The following is an 18,103-nucleotide window of genomic DNA, read 5'->3' as shown; positions in this document are numbered from 1 at the left end:
GGACGTCTAAAAAAGTTTGAGAACCACTGTTCTATACCTACCGTATATTAAATATTATAATTGATTTCGTTCGGCTCAGTTGATAAATCTTTATCACATCGGGCTATTCCTACTGTTGGCAATTGTTCTGAAATCCCACCTATTTATCATAATTTTCGAACAATTTAAATGCCAGTTATGGAATCACTTATTGAATGTTATGGAATCAAAAAGTGTTAAAATTTATGAACTAGGGAACTAACAAATGCAACAAAAGTTTACCCATACTTACCAAATCTTTTTAAGCAGAATATTGTTCCGTTATATAAAACATTGTTTTCTGCCAGGTGCTCTTATCTCATTCATGAAATCATGTGAAACTCAAAAATTATAGGATTGATAGGGTTATTATCAAGAATTATATTAAACTTCATTCATAATTCAAAGTGCATTACCTGTATAAAATGGCGCGGCGGTGTGGCTCAACGGGCTAAGCGTTAGGAATACGCTCGCCACCGCACCTCTAACTACTCTGCGTGGGTTCGCAGGTTCGAATCTCATGCAGGGATGGTTATGTGCGAGAGGATTGCTGGACTCCTCGCCGTCGTTGGGTGGTTCACGTAACCGCTGGTCGGTTACGGCTTCCTCCACCACCAAGTCCATGCTTCCGAAAACAAACAATACAGTAAATCTAATCCCATACCCGACTTGGAATGGTAACTGGACGAGAGGCCGTGGTTCGCCATATGGATAAGCCGTCTTATCGGCTTTCCTCTCCCCTGGGATAAATATGTAAATCCTATCCTATCCATATACAAACAATTTGTATTATCAGGTCCCAGGAACAGTTTGATATTTTATTTCAATCCTGGTCAGAATTGTCTGGCAGTTTGGCAAAATTAACTGGTTTTATTTTATGTCATAAGACATTTAAATACTTTCAGATTTATGTTATAAATGTTACAATTACCTTGTTGATTTTGGTAAATTTACGATATTGATTAATTGGAGCTCCAGAAGTATGCGTACCAAAATGGCGCACAACCTGAATACAATATGTATTCCAGGTTAGGTTTCAGGATGTGCGCCATCTTGGTGCACATACTTCAGGAGCGCCAAATAATTTTATTAGAAATGAAAATTTTATTGCCTTAAAAAATGTCAGCATACTCAAGGCAAATCATTTATATCTATCATTACATCTTGATGTTTATTGTCGTCGATATGAAATGATTGAGTAAATAAACCTCGAAGTTTGGAAGTTTCATGGTTTTATGTTCACTTTCCTATAATAGTAAATACTGTATAAACATTTATATTGAGTAAGGTCAAAGATATACTCTAGAATTCTATCCATTAAGCAGTGGAGCAAAAGTTTTTAGCATTTATGCTTTGTTGGTATTGTGAATGAACTGCATATTTAACTTTTCATTTTGAGCTCTGCTATATTTATTGCCTCATGATCGAAGGCAAAGTTTGACTTGGTAGTGTATATTATAGATAGATTTATTGGCTCCTTTTAAATAGCGGAAATGTAAACTTATAATTTTTTTGACTGAATAGTGAATAGTGTATTGTAATATATAATATTATATGATAGAGTAAATATCTGAAAATTAAGCAAATCAAATCAAAACTCTTGAATTCAACTTTGCAATTAAGAATGGCTCAGAACAAAAGTCTGGTCAAAAATAAGGTTCGAGCTTGCAACAAATCTATTAACTGGTCTTGTTATATTTGTTAAATCAAATAAAAGTGTAATACATTTCAAGATGCTTCGCTCCCATCCAAAGTGTTATGAACATGGATTAGATTGGGTTATCAGTACCTGTGATATTGCTCAGTCTGACATTTCCTACTAAATTTAGGGAGAGATAGTGACTCCTTATTAATATATAATGACGATACTTGATATTTTACAATTCCATGGTCCAGTTTTTTCAGCTAAGTTTAATTTATGGTTGTTTGTGAGCTGAACTAGTGAAGTCAAAGCTAACTTCTGAAAGATACAGACATTTTTTATTCAAGCCATGCTTGATAAAAACAAAACAATTATTTTCAGATCTCAGTTTAACGCTTAAATTGTAAGTTTGGCAAAAGTACAAAGATGAATTCGCAAGTAATAAACCAGGCTAGAGTAAAACAGTCAGATCGTCTCATGACATCATATGACAGGTTCAAAGAGAAAGGGTTTCTTTGCGATTTCAACATCAACGTCGGTGAAAAATCATTCCGAGTGCATCGTACTGTCTTGGCAGCCTCTTCAGAATACTTTGAAGCCATGTTTTCAAGCAACTTGAAGGAAGTTCATGACGGCCACATTATAATGAAGGATGTCGATAAGGATGGGATCGCACAATGCGTAGAGTTCATGTATAAAGGAAAAGCAAATTTGAAAATAGAAAATATTCAGCATATCCTGCATGCTTCCAATCTTTTACAAATGGTGGAATTAACGAATCTTTGTTTTCAATTCTTGGAAATTAACATTTCTCCGATAAATTGTCTCTCTGTAATCAACTTGGCTCAAATGTATGATCGCCATGATATTAAACAACAAGCCGAACAAGTCGTGATTGATAATTTCGAATCTGTTATTTCTTCCGAGATGTTTCCATTCGTCGCCAAATCAGATCTCTTGCGTTACATGAGAAATGAGACTTACCAAACATCATGGAAAGCTGTGGTAACATGGGCAAAAAGAAAAGATAACGTACATGTTTCTGAACTTGTCAGCATCGAGCAATATCCCTTTAAATTTCTTCTAGGAACTGTCCTTGAAGAACCCATTGTTAAAAACAATAAAACAGCTGAGAAATCGGTGATCACTGCATTATTTTCTGACGTCAAAAAACTTGAGACCAACCTTGAGATTGACAACTGTTTTATCTTGAAGAATCTTTCTGAAACCAATCAAATTCCTGAACAAACAACAGTTAAGGATTCCATTAATCGATACTTGGAAACAAATTTTGAACAAATTATTAAGAAAAATGAATTTCGTGATATTAGCAAGGATGACATAATAAGACTTTTCAAATCTTCAGGCACAAAGTATTCTTCGGAGGCTGTCAAATATGAGGCGATGATGAAATGGGTGAAACATGATGTCAAAAACAGAAGAAAAATCTTCCAAGATCTGTTTAGCTTGCTGAAACTTGGAGATTTATCTCTCAAATTCCTAAAAGAGACAGTTCGAATCGAACCCTTAGTGAAAAAATCAGATAAATGCAATGATTCGCTTATCGATGAATTATTTTCACGAGCATCTTTAAAAGCTGAAGAAAAGCCGAAGGCAGAGCAACCTTTGGCTCTACCAGTTTCAAAGGATGATGAGGAAGGATCTTCTGTCATTGGAGGGGCATCTGGTTATGGCACTGCCAGTTCCAGACCAGCTAATGGTAATAAAAATAAAGATTTATCATAAAGGTTTATTATACTATAAATACTGAAAAACAAAGATGACGTATTTTCCCTGTCATTTTTTATGAAACAGCAGTCTTACAATGTGAATCTGGAATATCTTTCATAAAACTCTCATTTGGCTAACAATTGGCCTAGAATATACGCAACAGTGGAAATATATGGAAATATTGAAAAACTTTTTGTATTGAAGTGCATTAAGAGGTGCAAACGAAACTAAATTTCAAGCCCTGGCTTTCCAATAGTCAGTCGCATGTATGAATACATTATGATTCTATAAAATAATTTGAAATAGGTGAATTCTATAATATTTTTAGTATGTCTTCGACCCAGGCCTTTGGTATTGGATAAACACATGACCTGGCACATTTGAAGTTACCCATGTCAGTAGTGTTTTTTTACTCCATAACCTCCGACATTTGACACATTAAATATTTTTATAAAACATTAATTTACAAACAAGGCCATATACTTGCAGCCACTGATATCTTTTGTTATTTAAAACGGCACTTTATTTTAAAGAACCAGATTTTCCCTGGTAAGGCATTGCCTACCCAATCTTTTACACACTTTGACATGACACAGGGTTTGAACCTGTGATGTGTAATCTGTCATGTCATCCTACAGTTAAATCTAGCTCTTTAACCACTAGACCAATGGTTGGAAACTTTTTGAGCCGCGCCCCCAAATAGGGATGGGCAATATAGAATAATTCACTATTCTAGAATATTCTAGAACGTACGTATTCTAGAATATTCTAGAATAGTTAAATCAAATCCAGAATACCGAATCCTATTCTATTTTCATACTTATTCAAATAGTGGGAATTTCCACATTGATGGATTGTAATGTATTACCGGTACTATAAATGTATTATTTATTTGGAAATGTCCTGGACATTGGATTTTATTTGATTCTAAACAGGCATATCCCAGGGCAATACAATTTAGAAATATTACAATATATATTTGCCTTCAATTGTTCCAAATGTATGTAATCCCTAAATACTGATATGCTAAATTAAGACACGCTTTACTCACTTTAATTGTAAACTGTTAAATACAAAAATAGATATGAACGACGTTAAATCATTTTTAATATTATTAATGTTAGTCTGCCGAGCCTACTAGAACTGACCCGCTGAGAATTAATTAGATGCACGACCAGCGTGTGGCCACTGCAACCTATGCGGCCATTGTAAAATATTAAATTTAACCACTATCAATTGATATCAACTTTTTATTCTGTGCGAGCAAGACTCGTAAAACCAAGTTCCCGTAAACTCGATTTCGTACTTAGGTATTAGGTAATAACATTTAAAAAAAAATTCGGTTTCTATGATTATCGTTACATATCATTATCTACCCAGACTTGGCCCTACTCAAACTCAATACGTCACTATTTTCGCCAGATGCGGCAACTTTTTTTTAATTTATCGGTGACTTAAATACTACAGACACTCGATCAAACGTGCGTCTTTCTTGAACGATAAAAACGGACCGAAAAATATGTAATCTTTTGAGAAGGAAATTTAAATGTGCGTTTCGCGTTTTGTGGTATAACTTTGTATTTCGGATAATGGTATAATAAAATTATTCGTAAATAATATTTGATCTAAATTAATCGCAGGTAACATTTAACACCTTGCTTCTGGTTTACAAGCTTTACATGCATCACTTTTTGGGACTCTCGCAGGTCGCGAAAATCATTTAATGTAAATTGAAGCAAGGCACGTCTGTAAAGATCGTTGCAGTCAGTTTATCGGAATGTTACGAGTCGGCACAAATAATTATTATTATACGCTAACTAAATAGTAAAGCGGAAACGCAAAAATGGTGCAACAACGACTCTTCGCCGTGATGTGTGCATCGCCGCCGTCTCGTTATGAATACGCCGGGTGAGACTACCGTTATTTGGTGTTTACCGATTTTGCGGGTTCTTTACGAGACGCAAGTATAATTAAACGAGAGAGATTTCCACGCAAGAGAAAACGCTCTTTGATTAATAAATTAGAAACAGGAAATACAAAATTGTCGCATGGCGCATTGGCGCCGAAGAGACGGAAACCGAATCCTGTCATCGGATCCTTGTGGATTCGAATACTTTGGGATTCGAATCCTCCGGATTCGGTATTCTATATTGCCCATCCCTACCCCCAAATCTTACAAACTTTGCGCTCCCCTTTTGCTTTGATAAAAGTCAAATGATTTTGTAATTGGCAGGTTACTTTGTTTAATGTTGGCGCTGTAAGCGAGTTGGTCTCATAACTTAATTGCTCAAATTTTCAAAGGCATAAAAACGCATTGGAGTATAACCTCACCATTCACTGTCGTATGAATAAAGCCATACTTGAGATAATCGTCATCATACATTCTTCTTTTCTGTTCATTTTGCGATACTTCGTAAATACAAGCTGAATTTTATTTAAGACTGAACGCAATAAATATATGTTTTATGCGCTTTAATGTATTTTCTCAAACTGGCTCACATCAGCAAAACTATTATTTTTATTCAAAACATTTAACTGTGTGCCGCCTACAGGTGTTAAATAGCAAATTTTAGGCGAGTCTATCGCAGCGTTTGTTGTATCATTTTTTTATTATTGCATATTATTTGATTTACTTACTTACAACTAATTTTTGGAACTCGACTAAAAACTGCCAAATAACCACACTGATTGCATTGCGACTTAATGCTGATTTCAAATGGGCTTGTGACCTCTCGCCCCCCCCCCCCACCTGAGAGCTTCTTGCACCCTCCAGTTTAAGAACCACTGCACTAGACTATGGCATTGCCCGAAACTTAAATAACAAGACAATCGCCTAATTACCTAGGTACCATAATTTTCATTCTTTTAATTTATAATTTTTTTATATATCATGGTACCTTTTAAATATCATTGAACCCTCAATCACAAGCATTTTTGCCTAAATAAGAATAAACTTTTTTTTGCTACAGGTTTTGGTTTTATTTATCCAGATACAGCTTCTATCATTTTTAATATCGAAATATCGAATATTTCCTCAATTAAAAATTTGGATAATTGGTTGAACACAGTGTATTCACCTGAGTAGCAAATTTTGAACTCAGTCAAAAACGACAAAGTTTATTGCGAGACTTTTATATAAAATTATTATTCAGTAAATTCTAGATTTCATATTTGCCCCAAAGCCTAGCTTAAATCATATCTGACATATTGTGATAATACCCAAGATGTTTACTTTATATGAATGACATTCGGGAACATTTCGGTTCGTTTTATCAATTAATTTTGCTCAGTGGTTTTTATTATTCTGTCTAAATGAAACCAATACTTTTAGGTTCTGTAGTACGAAGCTCTCCAGAGAAGGAAGTTGTTAAAGTCAAAGAAGAGTTTGAAGAAATAATGAAGCAGATGGAATTAAAAAATGAACAAGAAAAGACGAGAATGTTAAAAGAGATGGAAAATCCTATAAAGAAAACGAAGGGTAAATTTAGGCAGCTTTTTTAATTGTTTAGGGTTTCTTTCTGTCTTTGTTCTGATTTTGCCACCAAGAGTACCACGTCAACAGAAATTGCAGTTTTTTTATTTACACCACCTCACTTTTTCTGATGAAATATTGGAACCAAGCTTAAGTTTATATAATAAATTTGCTACATAAATATGAATGTTTATTGTTTACTTCGACAAGCTTTCAAATTTAGTTTTTATTTAATTTAGTTTGGAAACATTCAATTTTTTTAAACTTGTTTCAACCTTGATTTTTGTGTGTTTGCCAATTCTTCTCTCTAATAATTTCAGAAGAAGAAGTTGTTAAAGTCAGGAGAGAGTCAGAAAGAATGCGAAAAGAGCATGAAGAGGAAATGAGGCGGGTGCAAAAGGAAAAGAGGAAAATGGAAATTGAGAACGAAAAGCTTAAAACTGAAAAGAAAGGTTTTCTAGATTTCTAAATTGTTATTGGTAATTGCGGGCTATGCTGACGTGACTGCTAATTGGCTGGTTGGTGTGGTGGCTAAGCATTAGGAATACGCTCGCAATCGCATCTTTGATAACCATGCGTGGGTCAACAGGATCGAATTTCTTGGAGATAATTATGTGCAATAAGATTGCTGGATACCTTGTCACCTTAGGGTAGTTTATGTAACCGCTGTTTGGGTAAACCATTGATGCGTCTGAAAACAAATAGCTGGATGAAAACTTATCCCATACCCAACATGGAGTGTTAACCGGACGAGCGGCCATGGTTTGTTATACTATTAGGCCGTCTCATTCACTTTCCTCTCCCGCAGGTTGAATATATAAATCTTATTCTATCATACCATACTAGCCATATTATTCTTTTACTGATTTTCCATCGAAATCATGAAACTGCGGTTTGTCTAGTATCCCAATTCCCAGCTTGGGGTCTTCAGTTGAACATTTACTGTCATGAGTGTTTTGAAAAAGTTAGTCAATATCAATAATTTTCACTCTTTTTTCAGATTTTGCTCAGCCTTCCAATATCTCTGCAACAAACCAGCTTGCTGTTTCCACTAGTGCAAACAAGTCCATTTTTTACAAAACTGCTAAAACCAAGTGTCAAGGTAAATTTTATTGAGAAATTTCTCCTGTTAAAAATTATTTTCAAATTGGTCAAATTTGAATCCACTTATTTTATTACAGCATACCTTTGAGGATCATATCAAAAACACAAAAGAGTGAAAATACAATTAGACACAGTAAATGTAAATCTGAATATGAATTTGTGTATTATCATACCTTGGCTATTAAACTTCTATATCACAGGCATTTCCTGTGACTTTATGAAAATCAAACAGTATTTCTGCTGTACGTTTTGATTTTATCAATCAAGGTGCAGAATCTCAGTCTTCAACTCAATAATCAAAGCTCTAAATCAGTGTGGAACTACTTTCTTGAGTGGGCCGGTTCTAGATTGCTTACTGGGCCGAAGGCTCAATATAACAAGAGAGCTGTGCTCAAATATATGGACACGTTAACCAGAGCGAAGCAGTATTCACCTTTGACGCCACCGGTACCCACAAAAAATTCCGAGTTTCGCGTAGAAATAATTTACAGAATCGAACCGGACAGCCAGTGTTCCCATGGATAAAATAATACAGCCAAATTTTAGACGAAATATCAGATCTCATGCGAAATTTAGAATCGAATAAAAGTAATAGCCTTCTGGCAAAAAAATCAATCTTCACTCACTCAAAATTTCAAAGCAATTGGTCCAGTATTCAAAGAGAAAAGCGATTTTTCAAAAATGATGGAGACAAATAATAACAATAACAACATAATATGGAAACGATCGTTATGTCCACTAAACGTGTCCAAAAACAGTTTATTTACAAACAAATAGCGTAACAGCAAATGTAGAATTAAAAATCTATTGTGCCAAGTGGCTCAAGGGAGAGGTTTTGCGGGTCGGAACTCCCCTCACCCCCTCTTTTACAATTTTTAGAAGACTGATAAAGTCATCAATGTCGCATGCAATTGCGTTTCGATAATAAGAATGTGAATCCACAACCAAAATTTCTGGATTGAAAAGCGACAATGTAAAATATTAAAAAATAAAAAAGGAATCACCATACACCATAATTTTTATTTTTGGACGCCCACGACGGACAGTTTTTTAATCCTAGCCCCTGAAATTTGTTACATTGAATTGTTCGAGAATACATAAATTTACAAACCAAGCCATATACTTGCACTTACTGATATCTATTGATATGTAAAAAGGCACTTTATTTAAAAGAACCAGACTTTTCCCTATATTGCTTTTCATGCGTCGTGATTTGTATTAATGGAAGGGATTGTTGTCGGGAGTTTAAGAGAGTCCCTGAGTCAGCATAAAACAATTTCCTTTGATCGTCCACAACGCGGTTAATTTCGATAAGAGTCCTTATCACCGCCCCTAACGGATAACATATTCATATCGTAAAGGTGATTAAAAGTCGTGCGCCGTTAATTGCCTCTACGGCGAAAGTGCACCAAATAATAAAGTTTTCACCATGCGACAACTAGCCGTAAATCGACACTGTTGCTGTTATATAAAAGAAACACAAGCGAAAACAAACAATCAAAGCCTGTACAAGCGTCACGAGTTAAACAACCAATCACAGACTGTACAAGCCATCAGCTGTATGATAAGACAATCCACTTTCACAAGTGAGTGTGTGTGTGCGCGACGCTTTTTATCGTGGGAACTTGGTATGGTTTGAAGCTTTTGGAATTACCGGCAAGTCAGCATAATATCATCACATTGCGTGATCAAATTCTGATACGTGAATGAGCCGATTTTTTTGGTGCAATCTGATGCGTGCAAGACGGTGCTAAGACAGTCCATTAGTTTGACAACTTTATTTTTGAGTTTTAAACTCGGCCTATACGCAACCATATACGGTATGTGCAATAAGATTGCTGGACTCCTTGTAGGGTGGTTCACGTAATCGCTGTTTGGGTACACCATCAAGTCCATGCATCTGGAAATAAATAGCTGACTGAAAACTAATCCCATACCCAACATGGACTGTTAACCGGACGAGCGGCCATTGTTTGTCATATGATTAGGCCGTCTCATTCACTTTCCTCTCCCGCAGGTTGAATATATAAATCTCATTCTACCATACCATACTAGCCATATTATTCTTGTTACTGATTTTCCATCGAAACCATGAAACTGCGGTTTGTCAGGTATTCCAGTTCCCAGCTTGGGGTCTTTAGTTGAACATTTACTGTCATGTGTGTTTTGAAAAAGTTAGTCAATATCAATAATTTTCACTCTTTTTTTAGATATTGCTCAGCCTTCCAATATCTCTGCAACAAACCAGCTTGCTGTTTCCACTAGTGCAAACAAGTCCATTTCTCAAAAGACTGCTAAAGTCAAGTGTCAAGGTAAATTTTGTTGAGAAATTTCTCCTGTTAATAATTATTTTCAAATTGGTCAAATATAAATCCATTTATTTTATTACAGCATCCTTTGAGGCCCATATCAAAAACACAAAAGAGGGAAAATACAACTAGACACAGTAAATGTAAATCTGAATATGAATTTGTGTATTATCATACCTTGGCTTTTAAACTTCTATATCACAGGCATTTCCTATGATTTTATAAATACCAAACAGTATTTCTGCTATACGTTTTGATTTTATCAATCCAAGTGCAGAATCTCAGTCTTCAAGTTAAAGATCAAGGCTCCAAATCGGGGTGGGCAATTACTTTCCTGGGCCGGAGTGGGCCAGTTCTAGATAATAGACTTGCTTACTGGGCCGGAGACTCAATATGAGACTATAAATAAAAACAGTTTATTGCATTTCGATAATAAAAAAGTGAATCTGCAACCACAATTTTTGGATTGAGAGGGGCAATGTAAAATATTAAAAAATAAAACAGAGGGAAACACCATAGGTTTTGTTTTAGGAGGCACGCAACAGATTAAAAATGCTTTCAAAATTGTGTAAATCGCAAAATTTACGGCACACGTTATGTTGGGTTGCCTTTGAAAATTTTATCGTTTCTGGGAAATATGAGTTTCCCAGAAACATGAAGACCCTGGAATTTTTCCATCGATGATATTTTAAAAATAATCATAAGTGCCAAATGAATAGTGACAAATTCCAAGGTCCCGAAAATCTGAATCCAATTTATTTATAATCCGGTCAATAGTTTATCGCGTATTTAATGTCCGTAGATTACCGTAGTATTTTAGAGTAGTAGTGTTTTTATTTTACCTTAGTCGACACAATGAAACAATGAACATAATCAAAATAATATGGCAAGCCATTTTAAATGGCAGTATCAGCCACAGATTGAATATTTTGCGCAACAGAAAAATCATAATCTACTGAAAAAGTTTATTTTGAAGAGTGTCACAATCGCAGCACTTGTTTTAGAGTTGTTGCATGGGAATTTTTTATCCCGATTTTTTGGAACCCCGCTTTTTAAAAGTCCTGGATACGCCCACGTAGAAGGTGCTGTGCTGATTGTGCCAGATGAAACACTTCTGCGGGCCGGATCCGGCTGTAATTTGCCCAACATTGCTCTAAATCAAGTGCAGTTGCACTGTTTATTAATGCTCTCCACAAAAAGGCTTTCAATATTATAGGTATATTAACCAGCCAAATACTCCTATTTATCGATGACAGTGAATTTTATAATATTTTGTCTGATGCATATGACATATTCGAAGCTGTCTATGTCAGTGTTGTTTTTTACATCATAATCTCAGAAATTCGATACATTAAATTTTTTTGATACATTTCTTTACATGAAAGGATACTCTTGCAGCCATTGATATGTAAAAAGGCACTTTATTTAAAAAAAAAAGAATTTTCCCTGTAAGGCATTGCCGGCCCAATTTATTACACACGTTGACATGAGGGGGAAACAGGGTTTGAACCTGAGATGTGTAATCTGTAAAGCTACAGTTAAGTCTAGCGATTGAACCACTAAACCATGACATAGCCCAAAGGGCGTTAACTACTAGACCAGGGGTCCCTAAGCTTTTTTCGGGACGACCCCAAAGACAACTTTCAAGTGTCCAGTGTGCATCCCCATTTGAATATATATATGTTTTTAATGGAACGTTAGAGCAGTGGTTCTCAACCGGGGGTCGATGGCCCCCCAAGGGGGCTACGAATCATCTCAAGGAGGGCCACGACACAAGGCTAAAAATTGACATACTTTCCATACTTTCCTTTTAAAATAAAATTCTTCGTTCATGCGGTATTTGCGATCGCAGGGTGTATTCACTTTCTTGTGAGGGAATTGTTTGATCATAATGGAACTTGGAATCTACCAATCGAAATAGTTTGCCGGTAGGCCGTCTAACCTGTAAACGGGCAGTTTCACTAGACTGCGAAATAACTGTCGCTATCAAATTATAGACGCAAAACCCATTTGTAAATTCCCAATGCCCAAAATACGAAAGTGGCACGACAGGTACGTTGAATTTGGCTTGACCAAAGTAAATCGAGATGAGAGAGAATGTGCTTGTGTGTAATTAGGGTGACAGCACATCTGAACCCATACATTTGACTCGTATATCCGCGGGTTCAGTCTACATGCGGATGCTAAAATCCATGGGTTAAGGTTAGTATGGTTTCAAATATCTGTAGGTGCAATAGTATGCAGGTGGGAATGTTTACGAGTTCAAATGTACATGGGTTCAAATGTAATGGAACCGTAATTAGCAATGAATCATTATGTCCACCTAAACTCCAAAACCACCATGACAAAAATCATTCCCAGGTGAAAGAGGTTGATATCGGTTTCTTGGATGTCAAGCGAGTTAAATTGACAAGACATTGTCCAAGTCCGGTTTTATCAGAGGAAAAGCCCGCTCTTAAAAGCAGCTATGAAGTAGCATATCAGATTCTTACCCACTAATTAGTAAGAAAGCTCATTCACTTCTAGTTCAATTTTCCGAGTTCAATGTTAACAGTGACATTTGTCTGGCTATATATTTAAAAGAGTTCCTATTGATTGAATACTAAAAAGCTTTTACTTTCTTGTCTGTGGTTTGCTTTCCCATTCCATAGAAGATCGTAAAAACATAATACAATCCAACATGTTTAGTTTTTTTGGATGGCGAACGAACAGGGGGCCACGAGTGCAAAAAGGCGCCGGAAGAGGGCCACGTCATGTGGTGGTATTAAGTAAAAATAAGCTAAAACCAAACAGTGATGTCACAATAAGCACCTACATTTTTTCATAGCATAAGCATAGAGCGATGCCTATGGGCCTGGTTTAATGTAAGCCATGATACAAACTGCTAAATTTAACATGGTTTGTCAAATCTTAGATAATTTGTACATTCTCTACCATACCTCAGCGACTCCATGACCTGTTTGCGATCCTACCTACTCATCACTCCGACCTCATTTGGGGTCGCGACCCCTGGTTTGGGAAACCCTGCACTAGACCATGGTATTGCCCAAAACTCATCTAACCACACAATAGCTTAATTACATCTAGGTACCATAATTTTCATTTATTTAATTTATAAATATTTTATATATCATGGCACCTTTTAAATATCATTGAACCCCTCGATCACAAGCATTATTGCTTAAATAAGAACAAACATTTTTTTTTGCTACAAGTTTTGGATTTATTTATCCAGGTGCAGAATCTCAGTCTTCAAGTCAAACTACTTCTGGTCTAAGAATCATCAACCAACAACCATCTGATGGGAAGTGGTCATGGGATTGGTTGCAAGAATCACTGCCAGGATATGAAGGAGAGTGGACTCGTGTCATCACCTACTCATTTCCTGCTGGAAGTCTGAAGGTGAGTTATGAAGCAAATTTAATTTTTGGTTTGAAAATGAATCATAGATTTACTGGAATCAAGATTTCTAATTAAGAAGGTTCATGTTCTTAATATCAATCCACATTGCACATCAGCATATTTGAACATCGATTGATTTAAATTTCTTTCCTGAGTTAATTAAATACCATTGCAATAAATGAAGAATCACAATTTGTTGAAAGTAATATTTAGGGATGCCCATAACCTGATAGTTTGCCTAGAATTCTTCGGTGCAATTATTGTTATTGTGAATTTCTTGAATCGATTCATTGAGGGGTCACAAATATATATATCTTATTGTCAATTAAGAAGTAAAATCATTATATATGTCAAAATTTACTAAATACAACATGATGTAAACAAAAACGTGGATGGAAAATAGAAAATTTTCTGTCATACCCTTTGATTTCATAAATGCTCCAAATATGGTGATTTTGATATAATGGCAAAGACATCCCTTATAATAGTACTGCCATGTTACTTTTTTATGAGTTGCTTATTCATGCCTTTTGCTCGGAACAAGGCTCTATACAAGCAGTCACAAATATTTAGTAGGGTGGTTCACGTAACCAACTGGTCTGTTACAGCTTCCTCCACCATCAAGTCCATGCTTCCGAAAACGAATAACTGGCTAAACAATCTCTTACGTGTCATAGACTGGTAACTGGATGAGAGGCTGTGGTTCGCCACTTGATTAAGTCCTCATATCGGCTTCTCTCTCCCCAGGATAAATATGTTAATTCTGTCATATCTTATATTTAATGAAATTTAAGCTATCAGACACTGATATCTAATGATATTTAAGGAGATATAATTGTTTCGAATTTTCTGGTTCTGCATTTCCTATCCAATTTATTTCATCCTGGGTGAGGTGGTTGGTATGGATTTGAACCGAGATGTTCAATATGTGATGTCATCTTAGTTCAGTCCAACACTTCAACCATTAGGCCAGCGGTTCCAAAACTTTTCGTTGTGCGGCGATGAATTATATGGAAAAAACTGCTAACGGCGCACTATGGGAAAAAATTTGAATAAAATTCAATATTGTGATCATTAATGTGTACTTTATGTTTGTAAACATATACGCCAAATGTCAACTTTTCTCTGCCTGATTTTATTTTGAAACTCTAAACAAACTCTGAAATTGCAGCAGGCAGTGTCCATCTCTATTGTTGCGTAACACTAGTGCACCGCGGTACACCCTTTGGTAACCACTGCGTTAGGCCATTGCACAGTCCAGAAGCTTGAAAGAAGTATTGCTAAATGTTTGCATTCACTCACATGAGTTATTGCTTCTCATAGAAATATACAGAATCAGTCAGTATGTTGTATAATGCTTATATGGGTTGACTCTGGTTCATGCTTTGTCCATCTATAATTAATTTAAATTGGTATGCTGATCGAATTCAGTTCTAATGGAAAGCAAAGCTTTGAAAGGTTTGTTGTTGATAAAAAGTTCGAATATAGAAGCCATTTGTGCAGTAAAATCGTAACATAGCGATATATAGATCATGCTTGTTAAAACCTGGGTAATATTAAATTGTTATTTGCTCAAACTTAAAGTGTAATTAGATTCAATCGTCCAGTAAAATCATTGCATAGCCAAATATTTAGTGGGCTTCTTCATTAGTTCTGATTTCAATGTATTATTGAGTTATCGGGTTGTCAAGTTGAATCAATGTATTGGAAATGGAAATATCAAGTATTTTGATAAACTAATTGTTAACCTCTGCTAAATCTTCATAGGTATTCTGATATTTATTACAGTTTAACAAACCCCCAGGTATGAGAGATGATTAGTTTTGTTTGTTTCTTCAGGGGGTTTCATATGAAGCTCAAGAATTTACTGAATATTTGCCATGGAATGATGGACGGATATGTCTCGGCTTACTCTATCGAGCATTCAATGCAGGATTGATTTTTAAGATTCAGGAAGTTGACGACAGAAGAGGAAAAATTGTTTGGAACGATGAGTTTCCTCATAAGACTAATAGAACTGGAGGACCTGAAAAGTAAGTACTTTGTGTTCTTTATGTTTGATGGGTATTTACTTCCTAAAATGTTAAGAAATAGGAAGGAATAACACAAATTCAAAATCTTGTTATGTATTGCACTACAAAACAATTCAAAGTTCTTATTTTGGTATCTAAATCGTCATTAATGGGAAATAATAAAAAATGGGATTCACAACCCCTGGTATTTAAGTTATTGCTCATAATGACCATGGGATTTATTTTCATTCAAAGCATAAAGACATATTGGATAAAATATTTTTTTTAAAAATTATTCAAATTTATTTATTTGGATTTTACCAACCTTGCTCAAAGGAAAACTAAGCTCATTTTTATAGGAAAATGATTTATTTAATTCAGAGTGACTTAATGTTTTTTAACTGCCAGGGTCTGGTCTAAAATTCCGGACATATCAACCTATCCATTATGACCACAACTAGTATTTATTAAATAGATTAGAAATTTAAATTATGTCTCTAAAATGTTGTATTTTGGGCATCTGCACTATGGTTGTGGTTCTCAGTACCAATGGTTTTCTTATAATTCATTCTGAATAAATCCCAAGAAAGGTTGAACTTTGACATTTATTTGGAAGTCAGAGTCATAATTTGTTCCTGTTAAGAAGTTGCAATTTCAGACTTTTTAACAGAAACTAAATTGGTCGCTTATGATAAATTTAAATGTTGGTGCTCTTGGAGTATTCATACCAAAATGGTGCAAGACCTGACATAGTATTGTGTACCAGGTTAGTTTTCAGGTTGTGCGTCATCTTGGTACAAATACTTCCGGAGCGCCTAAATGTTTGTCAACCAAGAGTTTTTTCTTCAAATCTCTAGGTGCAAGTTCTGTACTGCAATACTCTGAAGTCAGGATCCATCATTTACCAAACTTTCATTCCTTTTCTATGTACATGTTCAATGAGAGTTCATAAATTCGTTTTTTCAGCAATGGATATTCAGATCCAAACCATACAAGGAAACTGCAAAGAGCATTGGAGGCGAAAGGATTCACGTATGATCATTCAATACTGGTGAGATAATTTTATTCAATTGACACTCTGGCAAAATATTGCTTTCCCACTTTCCCCAACATGCATCCTTATGAACAGTCTTAAATTCTTGAAATAACAAGTTGGGTAATCATCACTTGAAACTGAATTGAGTAATGAACTTGCATTGGTATCGAAGGTAGATAGGGGATTGCTTGTTTAAATGGAATTTTCTCAGATTCTAATAATTCGATTTGAAAAGCCCAGCCCTAAATACATCATAGAGTGCTCTACTGTCACATATGATGTCACAATAACATGATTTTGAAGCTTTTAAAATGCAAATTCAAAAGCGCAATCTCCAATGAGACACACTATGTGCAGTGCAGTTTTTATTGACAATATAGGTTCAAGGTCCCACTTTTACATCCACCCAGTTCTTTTGATTTCATGTAGGTTCTTTGACAATTCGCTATTAAAGTGATGACAAAACAGTGTGTAGGATATGGTGATTTTAATAATATAGAAAATAATGTTTTTTTTTCACGGTTTTTACGATTTTACTTCTGGACAAGGCTCTGTACAAGCATTCACTGATATGTAAATGACTAATATTTTTCAGAGATACTGGAATTTTACCAGAGACAAAAAATTAGTTTTGGAGTTGGGAAATGTGGAGCCTGAATAGATATAATAAATATAACACAAGCATATTGTGTGTGAATAAGCTGCCCTATTATAATGCACAGATTTTTTTTTTTTTTATTGACTCACATAATAATATTTATTTCATTTCACAGAGTTTATGGGGGATATTGTGAATAAGTTAATGACAAGAAAGAATTTTCTGCAACACTGGTTTCACTTTTACTGCATGGGATACTGAACTGAGACGTTGACCTCGCCTAAATCAAAACTACATCAAAGGTCAAAGCAATAATGCCATTACAGCCATTGTGCAAATGGTGTCTTTGATCAACTAATTTATAAGATGAAAATGGTGAATATTTTGAGAAAATATATTTGTGCCATTGCTGTATGGCTAATGGGCATATCAATAAGTAGAATGCCCTAGGCGACATGGATATGGGCATTTTATGAAATATTTGAAACAGCCTAAAAAGCTAAAGCGTAAGACTTGACTTTGCTGGCATCGCAGATTACACATCTCATGTTTAGATTCCACTCCTCACCTCACCCAGAGTGTATTAGATTGGGTGGGCAATGACAAGCTGTATACATTCTGGTACTTTCAAATGAATACTAGCTCTTTACGTATTGTTAGATATCTGTGACTGCTAAATATATAAATATTTTCGAGGTATTCTTATGGCTACCATTGCCCTGAACAAGCATCCAATCATAAATATGGTGTACTCCCGTAGTATGTGAACCGAGACTATA

At 35.3% G+C, this 18,103-nt stretch overlaps 2 protein-coding genes across 5 annotated transcripts in view; one reads left to right on the top strand and one right to left on the bottom strand.

The window, feature by feature from the left end:
- LOC120344644 (FGFR1 oncogene partner 2 homolog) overlaps positions 1-18,103 on the bottom strand; it is a 254,399-nt gene that overhangs the window by 169,527 nt on the left and 66,769 nt on the right. The gene's annotated exons all lie outside the window — the stretch shown is intronic.
- On the top strand, positions 1,254-16,141 carry LOC144422820 (uncharacterized). Its single transcript, XM_078112671.1, has 8 exons — positions 1,254-3,380; positions 6,723-6,869; positions 7,184-7,315; positions 7,864-7,965; positions 10,178-10,279; positions 13,512-13,678; positions 15,518-15,711; positions 16,099-16,141. The coding sequence occupies exons 1-8, from the start codon at positions 2,087-2,089 to the stop codon at positions 16,139-16,141; spliced, it is 2,181 nt and encodes a 726-aa protein (XP_077968797.1). The 5' UTR covers positions 1,254-2,086.

This window comes from Styela clava, chromosome 5 (assembly GCF_964204865.1).
Source record: "Styela clava chromosome 5, kaStyClav1.hap1.2, whole genome shotgun sequence".
NCBI lineage: Eukaryota > Metazoa > Chordata > Ascidiacea > Stolidobranchia > Styelidae > Styela > Styela clava.
This window is presented reverse-complemented; position numbering and strand designations above follow the sequence as displayed.